The sequence below is a fragment of the Pseudochaenichthys georgianus genome, chromosome 5 (assembly GCF_902827115.2).
Source record: "Pseudochaenichthys georgianus chromosome 5, fPseGeo1.2, whole genome shotgun sequence".
In the NCBI taxonomy this organism is placed as follows: Eukaryota; Metazoa; Chordata; class Actinopteri; order Perciformes; family Channichthyidae; genus Pseudochaenichthys; species Pseudochaenichthys georgianus.
This window is the reverse complement of record NC_047507.1, coordinates 28,082,372-28,097,507: the sequence shown is the minus strand read 5'-3', so window position 1 is coordinate 28,097,507 and position 15,136 is coordinate 28,082,372. Positions and strand designations below refer to the sequence as shown.

The 15,136-nt window shown below is 39.6% G+C and overlaps 1 protein-coding gene across 1 annotated transcript; it reads right to left on the bottom strand.

Moving 5' to 3' along the window:
* Positions 1-55: 55 nt before the first annotated feature.
* mov10a (Mov10 RNA helicase a) lies at positions 56-14,656 on the bottom strand. The gene is made up of 22 exons (XM_034082983.2): positions 14,073-14,656; positions 13,884-13,989; positions 13,104-13,294; positions 10,958-11,199; positions 10,600-10,846; positions 9,932-10,057; positions 9,661-9,823; positions 8,852-8,994; positions 8,580-8,750; positions 6,655-6,802; positions 5,657-5,818; positions 5,051-5,154; positions 4,825-4,922; positions 3,355-3,453; positions 3,093-3,201; positions 2,890-3,007; positions 2,148-2,339; positions 1,992-2,063; positions 1,279-1,404; positions 1,100-1,188; positions 702-820; positions 56-572 (listed from the first exon to the last, which is right to left on the bottom strand). Exons 1-22 carry the CDS (start codon positions 14,192-14,194, stop codon positions 544-546), a joined length of 2,976 nt encoding a protein of 991 aa, XP_033938874.1. The 5' UTR covers positions 14,195-14,656; the 3' UTR covers positions 56-543.
* Positions 14,657-15,136: the final 480 nt, after the last annotated feature.

The following is a 15,136-nucleotide window of genomic DNA, read 5'->3' as shown; positions in this document are numbered from 1 at the left end:
CGTATGATGCAATGAAAGGAGATGATTTATGAAATGAAGGTCGACAACACTATCATTCAGAAAGGACAGTTTATTTATTCAGAGTATAACAACGATCACAAAGAAACAGATTAAATGAAAGGACACTAACATGTTAAGTGTAAAACAGCGGTAAGACATACAGTGACGAATTCCTGAGACATATTTCAGTGTGCTCTTTTTTTCTTAGTCAGAAAATGAATTACTTTTATGCGGCCATGGTCCCACTAAGCACACTCGGTTAAATGGCAGCGTTATTCAAGCCACTGAAAAAGTTTTACTGTGGAATTATCATCAAAAAACAGCATTGCTTCTTTGCACCAAAATATGCAAACTGCTCTTAGAAAAGTACATAAGCAGAATATATTCTAAATAGATGTCAATGTTATGATTAAAGCTCATCGAAAGGAAAAGGGAAATGCTGATACTTGCAATTAGATTGCACCGCAAGATGTTCTTTTTTCCTTGTCAATTGTATTAAAGAAGAATTCAATGCTCGTTTTTCCACTCGGGGTCCATATGCTGCTAGAGGGCGCTCGGCTCTTCTTCAGGATCTACGACAAAAATTGAAGGACACAACATTTGCATTTTCTCACAAGCAAAATATGTTCCTAATGCTTTATGGAAGTGATATTAGTTGGAATTAGTACAGCTGATAAGGCTGAGGTTACAGCTGTACTCACTGTCAGAATCCACATCGATTTTCAGGGATGCCAGTCTGGACACAATGTCATCCTCCCCTTCTGCGTCTTCAAAGGGATATCCAGTGTATCCCTTCTCCTTCACACAGTAGCTGATAAACCTGCACATGAGCAATTACAAAGTAAGCAAACGTGGACAGAAGTCCTTCAATTGCTCCAAGAAAAATGTAAAACTTGATGAAAAATAATAAACTGAGCAACATCCGATATTTAACTCCAGAATAGCTACTTAACAGACCTTGTGGTGAAGTTATTGTGTAAACTACAGTCACATTTAAATGTCAAGGCTCTTGAATCAGTGTCTGGAACTGCAACAAATACACCATTTTAAGACAACTTTCTGCACTCCAGCATTGCTACTTGGGCCTGTTTCTCCTTACTTCTCCCAGGTGGGGTCCTTGTTGAGGATCACAGGGTTTCCCACGACTATCAGCAGGGACTTGGCTCTGGTCAGGGCCACGTTGAATCTCTGCAGATATATACACATATAAAGAAGCAAGATATACAAAATAAGTCTTGTTTTATTACCATTATACGTGAAGGAAGTAAGAGAACGGACCTTCTCATTTGCCAGGAATCCAATGTTGAAGTCTTTGTCCATCTTGAGATAGTTGATGCTGCTGCGGACTGTCGACACCATGATGATCTTCCTCTCCTGGCCCTGAAACTCCTCCACAGACCCCACCTGATCCCCACAAAGGAAAACATATACTGTAACATATTTGTAAATGAACACAATCCTCATTTATTCAATAACACATTAACACATGTGCATTGAAGGAGAAAGATGTTTAGAAGTAGGCCTCACTGATTATTTGATCATTAGTTTATTAGCTTTACAGTACATATAATCATTCATTCATATAGAATACCTTTGCATCATGCCTTCCTGTTATAAGGGTGTTTCCTGCTCAATGGTGCTAATGGTTAAGGGTCAGCTACATAAGGATGACATCTAAATGTGTACTTTGTGCAATACATAGTATACAATCCTGCAAGATTCTCTCAGTCTTCAGACTCATACTCCAGACTGACTAGTCAGAAGTATTCTATCTCTTAAACTTGTTGTACACAAATATAATCTTTAAAAGTCTTCCTGTCTTTCTATTGTTATATTCTGTTGTCCTTCTGAGTGCTAAGATAACATATCCACGTCAGATCAAAACTTTGTTCATATCTATATATTAGTATTGTGCAAAAATAAACATTAAATAAGCATCCTTTTTAATCATCCTTCCCCGAACAAGGTGACCTGACTGCAGCATTACTAACCTTGAGCTCTTTGAGATCACCCAATCGCTTCAGAGCCGAAACCGACTTCACAGCCTTTTGGATTTTCTCAACCTGTAAGATAAAAGTTAGCAATGAATAGCTTGAACTGTTTTACAGCATCTCTGAAAACAGTGTAAGTACAGCACAATGACTCGCCTGTTTCCTGTAGGGGGCGATGATGCCAATGTCTTTGGCAGAGAGTTTGGGGAGACCCTTCTTCCCTTGAGTTTCTATCAGCTTGGTGAGGTAGTTCATCAGAACCTCAATCTCAGTCACGTTGAAGAAAGAAGGACTGTTGGCCTCTCTCTCGTCTTTCCCAATCACTCCATGGAAGATCACCGGGAAACCCTGTAGTGATGACAGCATGATGTCAGTTACCACAATATTCTCATGGTTGACCGGCTATTTGGAGATATTTGTACTTTGTTTACACCATGTCCTCGACCACTCTAAAATAATAATATGAAATTAAAGCATCCAGAGCTTTTCCCTTATACTCTAATGAAAGTTCAGATTATGTTTCAAAATGTCTTTCCATAATAACATCTCATTTGCTGTAATGATCATTGTCTTTTCTTCTCTGACAGTCTCCGGCTGGTTTCTGTGTTCCATGTAAATAATATATATTTAAACTATATGAGTGTTAATGACTCATGAGTCTAACTATAATTAAAAAGGACACCAATTATTATGGCCCTTTCAGGAAGTTGGGTGACTTTAAAAAAATAAAATGGTGGAGATTCCCTTTAAGGTATGTATAACTAAACTGTAGTTGGTCAGTAATACGGGCAGACATTTTAAATCTAAACACTGTAACTAACCTCAGAATGTTCACTGTGAGATCATATTGGTATTAAAATTGTCATAGTTATAAAGAAAAAGGCTTTTGCTGCCCCACCGTTTTGGGAAGGTGTTCCCATTTGCAGTAGATGTCGCGCTCCCACTGGTCAGCGAACACCTGCAGTTCATTCTCATAGAAGAGCTCATTGGGGACTTTCAGAATGGCAGCATGCGACCTGAGTTAAGAAAGAAAAACAAGAAAGCTGAAGAGCGTTCATCAAAACTATAAAAGCAAAATGGAGGTAAAACTAAAAATCACACCTGTAGTTTCGCAGCAGTTTGGTCACAAAGCGGGTGTCAAAGTGCCCAGAGTCTGTACTCTTCTGATACAAAGTGTTGTGTCTCATCAGTCTCTCCAGCAGAGAAAGCCCTGGAGAATATTAACGGTACAGCATTACATTTATATCCTTGAATCGTGTATTCTTACACTTTTAGCAGTAAAAACATGGCATTAACTACTATTGTAGTGTGCTAAAAGAATACATCAAGACAAAATAATGTAATGTAATCCCCCTCGTCTCACCGAGTCCATGCTGCACTGCCATTTTAGATCGGAGGATTGGTCCCAGCTGCTTTGGATCTCCAGCCAGCACCAGCTGACCCTTCTCTGCATCGAGCAGACCTGAGAGATCAGACGGTTACTAAATGAATCCCTTTCCCTACTGGTGATGCTTCTACAAACTTACACTGACCTTTAATCATTCATTTAATAAAACAGTGCAACATGTGGATACATCTTTAAAATGTACATCTATAAACTGTTGTGGGAACATTTTCCTAGGCGCATAACTTTGACCCAGTTTATCAGTTTGTACAATGAGCACCTGCAACCTTGGGCTGCTGTGCTCTCAGTGTTGTGTCTCCCTGTTCCTGCCAGTTGGCGTCAGCTGATAGAGGTGTTATAGTGCTTTATCTTGGTATGCAGCATGTTGATGATTCTCTCAGAACCAGCTAAATACATGGGTCTGAGTTAGAGACCTTCAGAATTGGTTTTGGCATCCGTTGTGTCAACTCGCGGCACAGCACATGTCTTGTGAATTCTCCAGCCGAAGCTCCAAATAAACCGTCAGTGTTTGCCATCAAAGTTCCTGCTCTCCGCATGTCTCTCTGAGTCTCATCTCCATTGCTTCAGAAGTTTCCATCACATATATACTCTTGAGCTGTGTGGAGTATTCCAGACTTCTGGGTAGAGCATTTCACCATTTTTACATTTATATTAATTCACCAATCAAGGCACACACCCTGTACATTTACAGAAACCTGGCCGGTGGATGCAGAGCTACAAAGAAAATCTGTCCTCTACATTCCTTACTTTCCTATTCCTGTCTCTGGACTGATGAACTGCAGCAATCGCCTGTTGTTGGCAGTCATTAAGAGAGGGAGGGAAATCTGGATCAAGTTCTGTACGATGACTGAGGAGAAATCTGTTTAGTGTCTCTTCCACTTCTCTCTTCAATGATGAGAGACATTATTCCAAGGAAGCACACTCTGTTTTCTTTACAGTGTGACAGACATGTTGACATCCATTTCTTCTAACCTCACCAAAACAATACAAATAAAATAGTTACTGTAAGACTTCAAAAAAAGTGTTTAGCCAAAACCAAATTCTTGTTATAATATACTCATACTCATATAACATTCACACTGTACATTTTATATTTATATTTAATTGAATATTCCATTCCATGCACACTTGCTGGAAACAATACCCTGCTTATATTGTGTTTATTGTGTTAACAGAAAAGTGGCCCTTCAATAGTGTTTTTATTTGTCAGTTTATAGATTTGTTATCTTCACGGTCATCTGTATATTTGTCTTACTCTCTAATGCTGGTTTATTTCTATTTCTATTTTAAGATGTTTCTATTTTAGAATTGTTTATTTTACTCTTTTAATTTGTTATTATGTGCAATGCCTTGTTTTGTTTTATGCTGCTGCAACAAAATAGTTAATAAAGAACATCTTATCTTATACTTCAGATCCTCAACATGTACCTGCGATGGCAACGACGCACTCCGGCTCCACTGCCTGGCCTCCTTCATCCAAAAAGATGTGGGTGAAATGGTCCACAGGTAATTCTCCAGACACCAGTCTCAAGACAGAAACACACAACAGAAATGTTAAACTAGCAATAAGCAAGTGGCTTAAAGTGTGTAGCATTAAAGAATGATGCCATTGAGTCCTACATTGAATAATGACTGCATTTGAAAAGCAACCTACCTGCCAGCTGTGACCAGAGTCGTAACAATGATCGTGTATTTCATCAGAGTTGTTTTCTCTGGAAACACAAACTGATCTTCTCTCTTGTCCCAGTTACAATATTTCTGGAAGAAAATTGAGACAAGAGGACGCGTAAGAAAAATGAATGGTTATTTAAAGTTTAACATCTAACCATTTTCCATCCAACCATCCTTAAATGAAAAGCAGAGGAATGAATGATACCTGTTCCTTTCAGACTCTTCTATTTTTTTATTATTGATCTACACAAGAGGGTAACAAGGCAACACTTTTACAACAATGCTTTTGACTATATGCAGAAAATAATATGTTCTTAACTTTGGTTACTAATATTACCAACATCTGGAAGTAGCTACTGCAATGAGGAATCACTGTGCCATGTGAACATATTTCAATCTCCGTTTACATTTTTCAAACCTAAAAATATTATGGGCTCCACATACATATAGTATGGTAACACATGAGAGTGCTGAATCACAGGCTATCCGAAGCTCAAATCTGTTGGTAGAGATGTTATCCCCAATAAGAGCCGATTCATGGCCAGTAAGCAGATGATCTTGTGGATGATAAAATGCCAGCTTTGCTCACCAGCAGGTCGGCGGGGACAGTTCTGGGGTTTCGGCTGCTGGCGTACATGCGGTAGATGCGATGAGGGTCCATGTGGACCATCAGTCTCTCACAGAGGAGGTCCCCTGCGCTGTTTGAAGGGGCACAGGCCAGGATTCTGGATAATGGGTCTGCCTTGCTGACCTGTCCACGTAAGAAAAGTCTAATTCATCTCTTTGAATTAAGTTATTTTTATGCTGATAATACAAAACAACAACAACAACAACAACAGTGTCAGATTAAGTAGCAAATTGAATGTCTTTGAAGCAACTGGAGCTGCAACAATTAGTCGATTTTTTTCTAAATGAATTGGTTGGAGTTCTTGCTTTTCTCTTTTTCAACTGAATATCTTTGGGTTTTCACCGAACAAAACAAGACATTTATAGAAGTCACTTCAGACTTTCATTTTTCTCAGTTTTCTTGCATTTTAGAAAACCAAAAATGTATTCTATAAAATATTTAAGCAGACTAATAAATATTGGAAATCATCGTTAGATTCAGCACTTCAATCAACAATGAAACCAGATGCATCATTTAATTTGACCAGTCATAGTCAAACTGTCAAACTTTTCCTCTGCAAAATGATATATTTATGATTAAGTATGCAACTTCTACATGCGTATTCAGAAATGTAAGAAAAGTTGACAATTATATCTGCTTCCTTAGGACTTTGTGGTTGTGTTTTGAACAGACATGACTCAATGGTGTCTCCTAGGCAGCCCAACAGCTGTTTACACATTTCTGATTCTTATGTTGTTAAAATGGGATGGCAGGTGGAAATAGTCACCAATGTTTCAACAAAAAGACCCTCTTTAAACAAATAAGAGGTGCTCAGAAAATATCCAACACTTCCAACAGTATGTCATCTCTTCTTGTCCATGAAACAGTCAAAACTAACCCACCATTGGATTTAGTGAGAGGCTGATTCAGTTCTGAGGGTTTAATCAGTCTAGTTATGTCACACGTTCAACAACACATACCTGATGCATAGCTTCAACCAGAGTGATTGTCTTGCCAGTTCCAGGGGGCCCAAACACAAGATGAGGGGCGGGCTTTGACGACCCGGCCACGATGCGCTGGACAGCAGCATGTTGCTCCGGGTTGTTCTCCAGCTGACGGTTGAACATACTGGAGAGTCATGTGAGAATGTTGAATAAAAAAATATATATATATATAAATGTAGACGAAATATCAGACGATACACGGTCGTTACAGAACCGGATGTGAACTTTGTCACAAACATTATCCTCCATATATGACCCATATATAATTCAGGCAAGTTCAGCATTAAACCAAATAACAGCCTGTTGGTGCGATAGAGTGAATTAGTGCCCAGAGAGAGCTGAGGTGAAGGCTGCTGAGCACTCACTCATCATTTTGAATTCATGCACTCTTATCACCAAAAGCAGACAGTTTAAGCTTCTATAAGAACATGAGATACTGCACTTTAAGGTGCTTAGGTCTATGTATCTGTACCATACAGTCTATGGTACTTACATGATATTGAATCTACCGCCATGTAAATATATTTATTCATTATCATAGATTATCTTAATTCATTCCTGAATACATGTAGGCGTGTGGCGCAGTCGAGTGGTGTTCGGATCAGTGGGTCACAGGTTCAAACCCCACTGCCGTCAGCATGTCATTGTGTCTCTGAGACACTTCACCCCAAATTGCACCTGTGGGGATGGTCCACAGTGTTGAGTATGTAAGTCGCTTTGGATAAAAGCGTCTAACAAGCGTCTAACTCTCTTTTTAACCTTTTCAACTCTTGCTTTTTTCCTGTCCTGTGTTTCGCTCTTATTGCTGTTGCTGATCCAACACCTGAATTTCCCTCTGGGAGTTAGTAAAGGGTTATCTTATCTTATCTTATTACATGGCTTAGTTGAATACTCGATTCTGATTGGTCAATTCAGAACACGTGACAAGTTGTTAATCCAGTAGTACAGACCGCTGTCAAGGACTTATTGACCGTTGTTAAGGACGCTCACATCTGCAGAAAGAAAAGCAAACTGCATGCAGTTTGCTTTTCAAACTGTTTGCTTGTCTTTAGTTTTCCGTTGTCTCCTGTCCGACAGCAACATGGAGGATTTTAATATTCATTTGAATATATTTGGAGAGCACAGTAATTTGGATGAATGGTTAGTGGCTGATGAGTCCCCAGCGAAGAAAATAAAAAGACAAGAGGGACAAGAAAACAGCAGAGAAGTAACGGGGGCAACGCGGAGCAAACATATTCAGTGTGCAGTTCCTTTGGCATTAGGGCAGGGATATCTAGATACTTTCCAAGGTTTAACATAATGAATTGTGCTACTTTTAAAGCAAGCAACGATGTTTTCAAATCCGTAATCAAAGCTCCGCCTTCCTGCCGTTGCTACGTAGTTCAAACGGTAACAACGCACTATTTTTCTTAGCGCATGCATGTCATTTTAAATCAATAAAACTATTTTTAATAATACTATTTTTTAAATCAATACAAATATTTTCTAAATCTATAAAAGCATTTCAATTAATATTGGGAGTCATATCGTTACTTTGTTGAGAATGTGGCCATGTGATAAGCGGGATAATGTGCAGCGACTTGGTCATTAGTTATACTTCTTCTCACTCCTTTTCGAACACTAGATTACTAGACTGTTTATGTTGCTAATGCTGTTGCAGTTGTAAATGTCACTTTGTTTTGTTTTCTCTTACATGACTAAGCACTGCAACATTTCTTTGTTTTTTGTAATTATTTATTTGACTTGTTCGAAATAAAATGTATCAATCAATTAATTATGGGGAAAAGAACACCCGACAGGCAGATCAGGAGCCCGACTGATCTTGATCAGCATGACCGCCTCGCTGCACATTATCAACTAGTGATCTATAAGCATTCACTTTGTGTGTGTAGGCCTCACACCTGAGTTTAGGCATAGGGAGAGTAGCCACTGCTGCACCAGACGGGAACAGCACCTGTTCCAGCCTATGCTTTACTGCCAAGTCCACGGCACGGTGCTGCAGCCTCAAGGAGAACCGGTTGACGGTGAATTCCACGTCAAACTTCATGTTGGGGATAAACATCTGCAATAATCTGAAGCAGGTGGAAAGTGGGAGAAGGGTTAGATGCTTTATTCACTTTCATAGACATTCACTATGTTTTAAACGGACATGTATCTGTAGTGCCGCCCTCACCTCTTATTGAAGCCCAGCTTCACACTATCCAGCTCCACTCTGTGAACGTATCCATTGTACATGGTGTCATCGTTTCCACATTTGGTCACCTTCAGACAGTCTCCTCGTAGTACAGATGGCCGATTCTCAGCAACACCAGGAACCTGAAGGAACCGACTTACATACTCAATACTGTGGACAATCCCCACAGGAGCAATTTGGGGTGAAGTGTCTTGCCCAGGGACACAACGACATGCTGACTGCAGTGGGGTTTGAACCTGTGACCCCCTGATCCGAACACCTACGGACAAACCACTACGCCACACGCCTCCGTCTATGTAATATGTCACGCAAACAAACATTTTCTCAAATTAAATATGAGCTTAAGTATTTCTTAAACTGAACTTACATTAGATCAGCAAGCATTCAGAGGACAACAACATTAAAATAATAGAAAATTACACAAAGAAAGCATAAAGACTACTTGGCATCCTTTAGATCAAGGGTTCCCAACCTTCTTTCCCAAGAGCCCCCGCAAATGACTCTTGGCTTTTTATGCCTTTATTAGCTACTAACTTGAATTGTTATTCAAATTAATTAATCAATTATTTTTGTATACTTTATTGTAATGTTGAGACAAGGCTTTTAGTGACAATCATGTATTGCGTTACAATTATATGAAAAAAAAAAAAAAAGTCTAAATATGATATTTGGCCTCAAATCATCCCAGGTTGGGAACCACTGCTTCAGATCATGAAAATATTTTAGACTCATAATAATTAGACTTGTTGTTGCTGCTTTTTAAAAAGTGCACTGTGAGGATTCCTTACCCTGAGTGTAAGCAGTTTCATGTTTAATTGGTCAGGGGTCATGGTTTGATTGTGGAGGTCATAGTTCTGGATGTCCCTCTCCATCTGTACCTCTTCCAGGTGTAGCAGGAGGTGAAATCGATGAGCGTAGCTCTTCATCTTTAAGGGAGCGTCAAGGAGACTCCTGGATATACAGCAAACACGCACACAGACACACAATGTGATCATGAGGGAGTTCAGATCACAAAATACAGGGTTGGGGAAGCTTTAGGTAATTAGGTCATGCCCTCACTTCACTAATAACAGGTGTTGCTTGGTTGATGGAGACTCGGAGTCTTCCAGCCTCAGTCCCTTCAGGTATTTGGGGTAGTTAAAGTTTCCTAATTTCAATGTTGACTGTAACGGCTGGACCCTGGACCTGTAGAGAACAAAACACAAACACACACATTATAAACAAACACATTATAAATGAATAGAAAACAGTTTCTGGGACTATTCTGGGTCCATCTGTTGCAATTACAAGGAGCTTCCAAATCAAATATGTGTACCGTAATCTGTAATATCGGATTTCTTGCTGCTGGTGAAAATAAATCTGTACTCATTCCATTTTAAATCAGTAAAACCATCTGCTGGTTCTATCAGTTACACTCTAGTCTACATTATTTTAAGTTTCAAATCATAGGAGCCAGCATTTAAACATCTTTAAAATGTTGACGTTGATAATCCAGAATGTGTTTATTCCCATTTAATTCTGACTTTAATATAATTCATTGAAATCCATAAACATTATAGATCAGACAATGGTCAGTTCTAAGACATTCTGCTTCCTCTGGACCCACAAAAAACCCACAATATGGAAAATCTGCGGTACCTTATAGTTATCTCCTTAATAACCAGCCTTAAAACTCCATTTCTAGTTTGAGACTTGAACTGGTTTACAATCAGTTTGTAATAACGTACCTCTCAGGTGGAACTCCCTCCACTATCATTCTGGCCTCACGCCTGTATGAGACCCCCTTGTATGGTTTGTAAGGAGACACGGGCCCCAGCTCCGCAGCCAGCGGGGTCCTGGCTGCAGCTTCCATATCCCTCATGATGCAGAAGGGCACGGCTCCCGGCAGATCTGCGCAGAACTCAAAGTACATCGTGGTGGGGAAAAATCCATAGTGTTTCAGCGTGTAACGAACCAAAACCTCATAGCTTTCTCCTGTGAACGAAAGGAAGCAGAGTCGGAGCTGTGAGCATCACTGACCTCCACCTCAGTGTGTTTTTTGTTAATGACAACAGAGAGGAGGAGGAGGAGTGTTAGAAGTGTCACCTGGAGAGAGGAAGAGGGGACAAGCTCTGGTCACCCTCCTCTCGTCCTCCAAAGTGAAACAGTGCATATTGTGCAGGGCAGTGTAGAAGGTGAAGTTGACACAGCGTGTGCCCTTGTTTGCGATGTGAAACCTGATGAGGAACAACTCCTTCAGACGCTCCACAGTGAACTGGACCTTTCCGCCGGTCGCAGCAGGGTCTGAGGTGATTTGAATGCCGCCCTTGTCCGCTATCATCTTTTTCCTGTGAGACAGAGAGAAAGACCTGGTCAGGGTGCACATCTGGAAAACTTATAACCATAAAAAAGTGTAACGAATTGAGTCAAACTTTTCCCATTCGATTCTGGTCGTGGATCTAGGTCAAAACTCTTTATCTCCCCTTGTTTTTCGTCTCCATTAACTGTTAAATATGAGATGAACGCAAACTTGCCAGACAGTAAAAACATTTAATTGAGTTTCATTGAAATTGTGTTAACATTGGGTGGAGAATTGTGTCTGAATTCCATTATTTCTCTTGGGGGTTTCAAGAGTTTTATTACATGTTTGGATGATAATCTGCCTAGCTTTTTCGAACTATTTGATAGCCATCAGAGGAGATACGACAGGAAATGAGGGGAAAGGAGAGAGGGGGTCGAAAAGATACAAAGGTCACAGGCAGGATGGAAAGAGCAGTTCATGCTTGGTGCCCTAACCCTTAATCCACAATCTACCACTAGGGATGAAACATATGGAAAGACAATTATTCACTCTTAAATTCACTCCTATAGGCAATTTAACCGTTGTGGTTGAAATCTGAAATGAGTCCTTCAAACAAAATGTCTTTATATGTTAATAAGGTAAAAAGTTATAAAACCAAGCAAAGGGGTTCGATATCTCAGAGTAATTCTGCAGTGACTGACACTGCGGGAAAAGTTGTGACACATTATATAGGAGAACAACTCAACCTTGTGACTCCTTGTGGGAAAGGACAAGTAGCAACTGCCCTGAAGTGATAATGAAACGCTACAAGCCAGGTGGGAAGCAGAACTAGTTTCAACCAGTGAAAACAAGGACACAACAGATGAGTCAGGGGAAAGCACATATCCCTTCTGATGAAGATGGCTAAGCAATGGCTGTACATCTTAAAGAAGCTTAAAAAGGCAAAGTACCTGTACCAAGTTCTACAGTAAAAAAGTGACTGGAATCGTCACAAATTGGTGTAACTGTACATCTTTCTTTTAAATATACATTTGTTAACCGTTATCCCTTTCCTGCTATGATTATATATGTTGCCCTATTATACTGCTCTTTTAATATTTGAGTATCTTCTACTAATTCTGTGCGTGCATTGTGATAGTTCTTTAGATGCTTCTAGAAATGATTAGCTATTTTTAACCCCCAACTTGAGAATTTAGCAGAGCATATTTTGCAATCTGCTTTACATTGTCATCATTGCTAATCAGAAAATACCTGCTTCCTTTACCTGCTATACACAGCACTTTTTTTGTATGTGGTCGTTGGTATTTGGTGCTGTTGTATGGGAGTCGTTTTTCAATTGTGATTAAATAAGCATACTCCGACTGATATAAATGGTAAATGGACTGTACTTGTATAGCGCTTTATCCAGTCTTTGCGACCCCTCAAAGTGTTTACATACTACATGTCTGGTTGAGAGGCGACCGCTTCCTCGCAGCCACAGTCCGAATATATGCTGATGTGCATTCCTAATGACAATAGAGTTGAACCTTGACCTTGACAAAGTCACATGCATAATGTAAGAGCCCCTTCCACACCCATCATGGACTCTCAACCCCTCTGCTGCTCCAGTTACTTTCTTAATTTAGTAAGGCAAGGCAAGTTTATTTATAGCACCTTTCAACACAAGGCAATTCAATGTGCTTTACAAAAATGAAAGACATTAAGAAAATGGCAAAGCAAAGATAATAAAATAAACATTAGTAATGCTCAACACCCTGTTATCTCCTAATGATGACCTCAACTGAATCTATTAATGCATGGGTTAAGCTGGATGTGATCTCATGTGAAGAGTTTTATTTTGAAAAGTAACTTAATGGATGCACATGTAAAAACTGGGGGTAAGCACGGAGGCTTACACCTTGCACCTACAGTATAATGACAACATTATACTGTAGGTGATCAGGCACATACCTGTTCAGCTTTAACTTGCGCAGGATTTCCACTGCCAGCTTTTTCTTTGGAGTGAGTACCGGGGTCACCGGGGTAGAGGGGGCAGAGGAGGGTGAAAGTGTCTTTGCGGTCTTCTTCTTGGAGCCAGAGCCAGGGGTGTGGGGTGACTGAGGGGCCCGGGGCCTACTCGACTGGTCACAGTGCACTGGAACCTATAGCAGAGATTCAAAATATTGGTTGCGTCTTCATTTTAATTCTGTATTTAAAAAATAAATAAAACATATCCAGTCTTGTTTTCTCACAGCAGGAGCACATGCACAGATTATAAGACAATGTTGCCCTTGGCAAAGACATGCAAAATGCATAAACATCTCTCCAACATTTAAGATCATTTTCTAATGACATTTTCAGAGGTGGGAGAAGTACTCAGATCTAAAGAATACAAAAAGAAGTAGAAGTACCAGAGTGAAGGAATACTCAGTTACAAGTAAAAGTCACGCAATCAAAATGTTACTCAAGTAAAAGTACAAAAGTATTATCGTCAAAAAATACTTAAATTACAAAAGTAAAAGTACTCATTATGCAAAGTAGCCCATTTAAGAATATATGAATTTGTTGATTATAATTATAGATGCCTCAATGTGTTTAGCAAAGTTGGTAAAGGTGCAGTTAGTTTTAATTACTCAAAATTGTACTTAAGTAAAATATTTGAGAAAATGTACTTATTACTTTACATCTCTGGACATGTTGCAGGTGGTAGCTAGTGGGGACACTTTGCACTAGTGAAATGACTCATCTTACCTGAGGTTTGACATTTAAATAAATGTTCTCCTGTTTCAAGACGGCTTTGTTGGACTTCACTAGGGCGTAGACAACAGAGGAAAAGCTGGGGTCTTTAAATCCTTTCCTGTGACAATACAAACACAACAGGAGTATCATAACAGCCAAGTCCAACAACTGCATGTGACACATGCTGATTTTCCAGCTTACCTGCCCTTAAATTCAGCGTAGTAGATTGCCCGAAGTTCCTCTTTAGAGATACTATTGGATATTCTGTCTCCCAGAAATGCAATAAAGTCCTGCCCGGATTTAAGCGACTGTTTACGAGACATGATGGTGAGCTACAGGCCGCTGCTGTCTGAGAGCTGAATCACAATGAGGAAGTTCAACTATCAACCCAAGTATCACTGTAGCTGTTGGTTGAAATGCGCACAACATTTCCACATGTTACACTTTGCGGCACTTTTGCGCATGTCTGAAGGAAACATTAGTTAAACCGGGTCTCGATTTCTGTTTCATTTTTTGGGTTAAATGGCGACAAAATGATACATGTATCAAATACTTAGCGCAGTTTACCGCAAAATTCAAGCTGGTGAACGGTCTCCGGAACGGAAACCGGAAGAGCGCGTCTGCAATTGTCTTACAGAGAAAAAACGAAGACACCAGAGCGACTAAAAAAAGAAAAAATAGTCTACACGAAAAGCTTCAGTGTAAACTCTACCTCCTACATATGCCTCATAAGTTCTAGATGATTTTTAAAAATTCCGTTACGACCTTGATTGAGGAGTAGGCCTACACATCCTCATGTTTTTGATGACACTCCCTAGGCTCACAGCCGCGTGCGGAGTCATGTGAAATGGGCGTTCCCATCGATTACATAATATAATGTTTTCACAATACTAAAATACACTTTGCCTGTAGTCATTATACATTTAATGGATTAAGCTGTTGAGTGAGTGATACGTTTTGAAATATCAAGCCAAAGGATATGCAATGTGTCATTTCGCATTTGATTAGTATAGCCCTTTAGTATGGCAATTCAAAACCCAAAGATGTATTATGTCATACGTCATGACCATAGACTGTATGACATAATACCAAAGAGCAGTACATCTACATATTTGAAACCGTGGCATTCTGCACTACAATTATTTTCAACACACACAGACACCTATTTAGAGCAAAGGCTAACTTTTTATTTAGAAAAATTATTTGACACCACATGAGTTTGCTAAACCAAGGAAAATCAGCAAGCACCAAATATTTGGTATGTA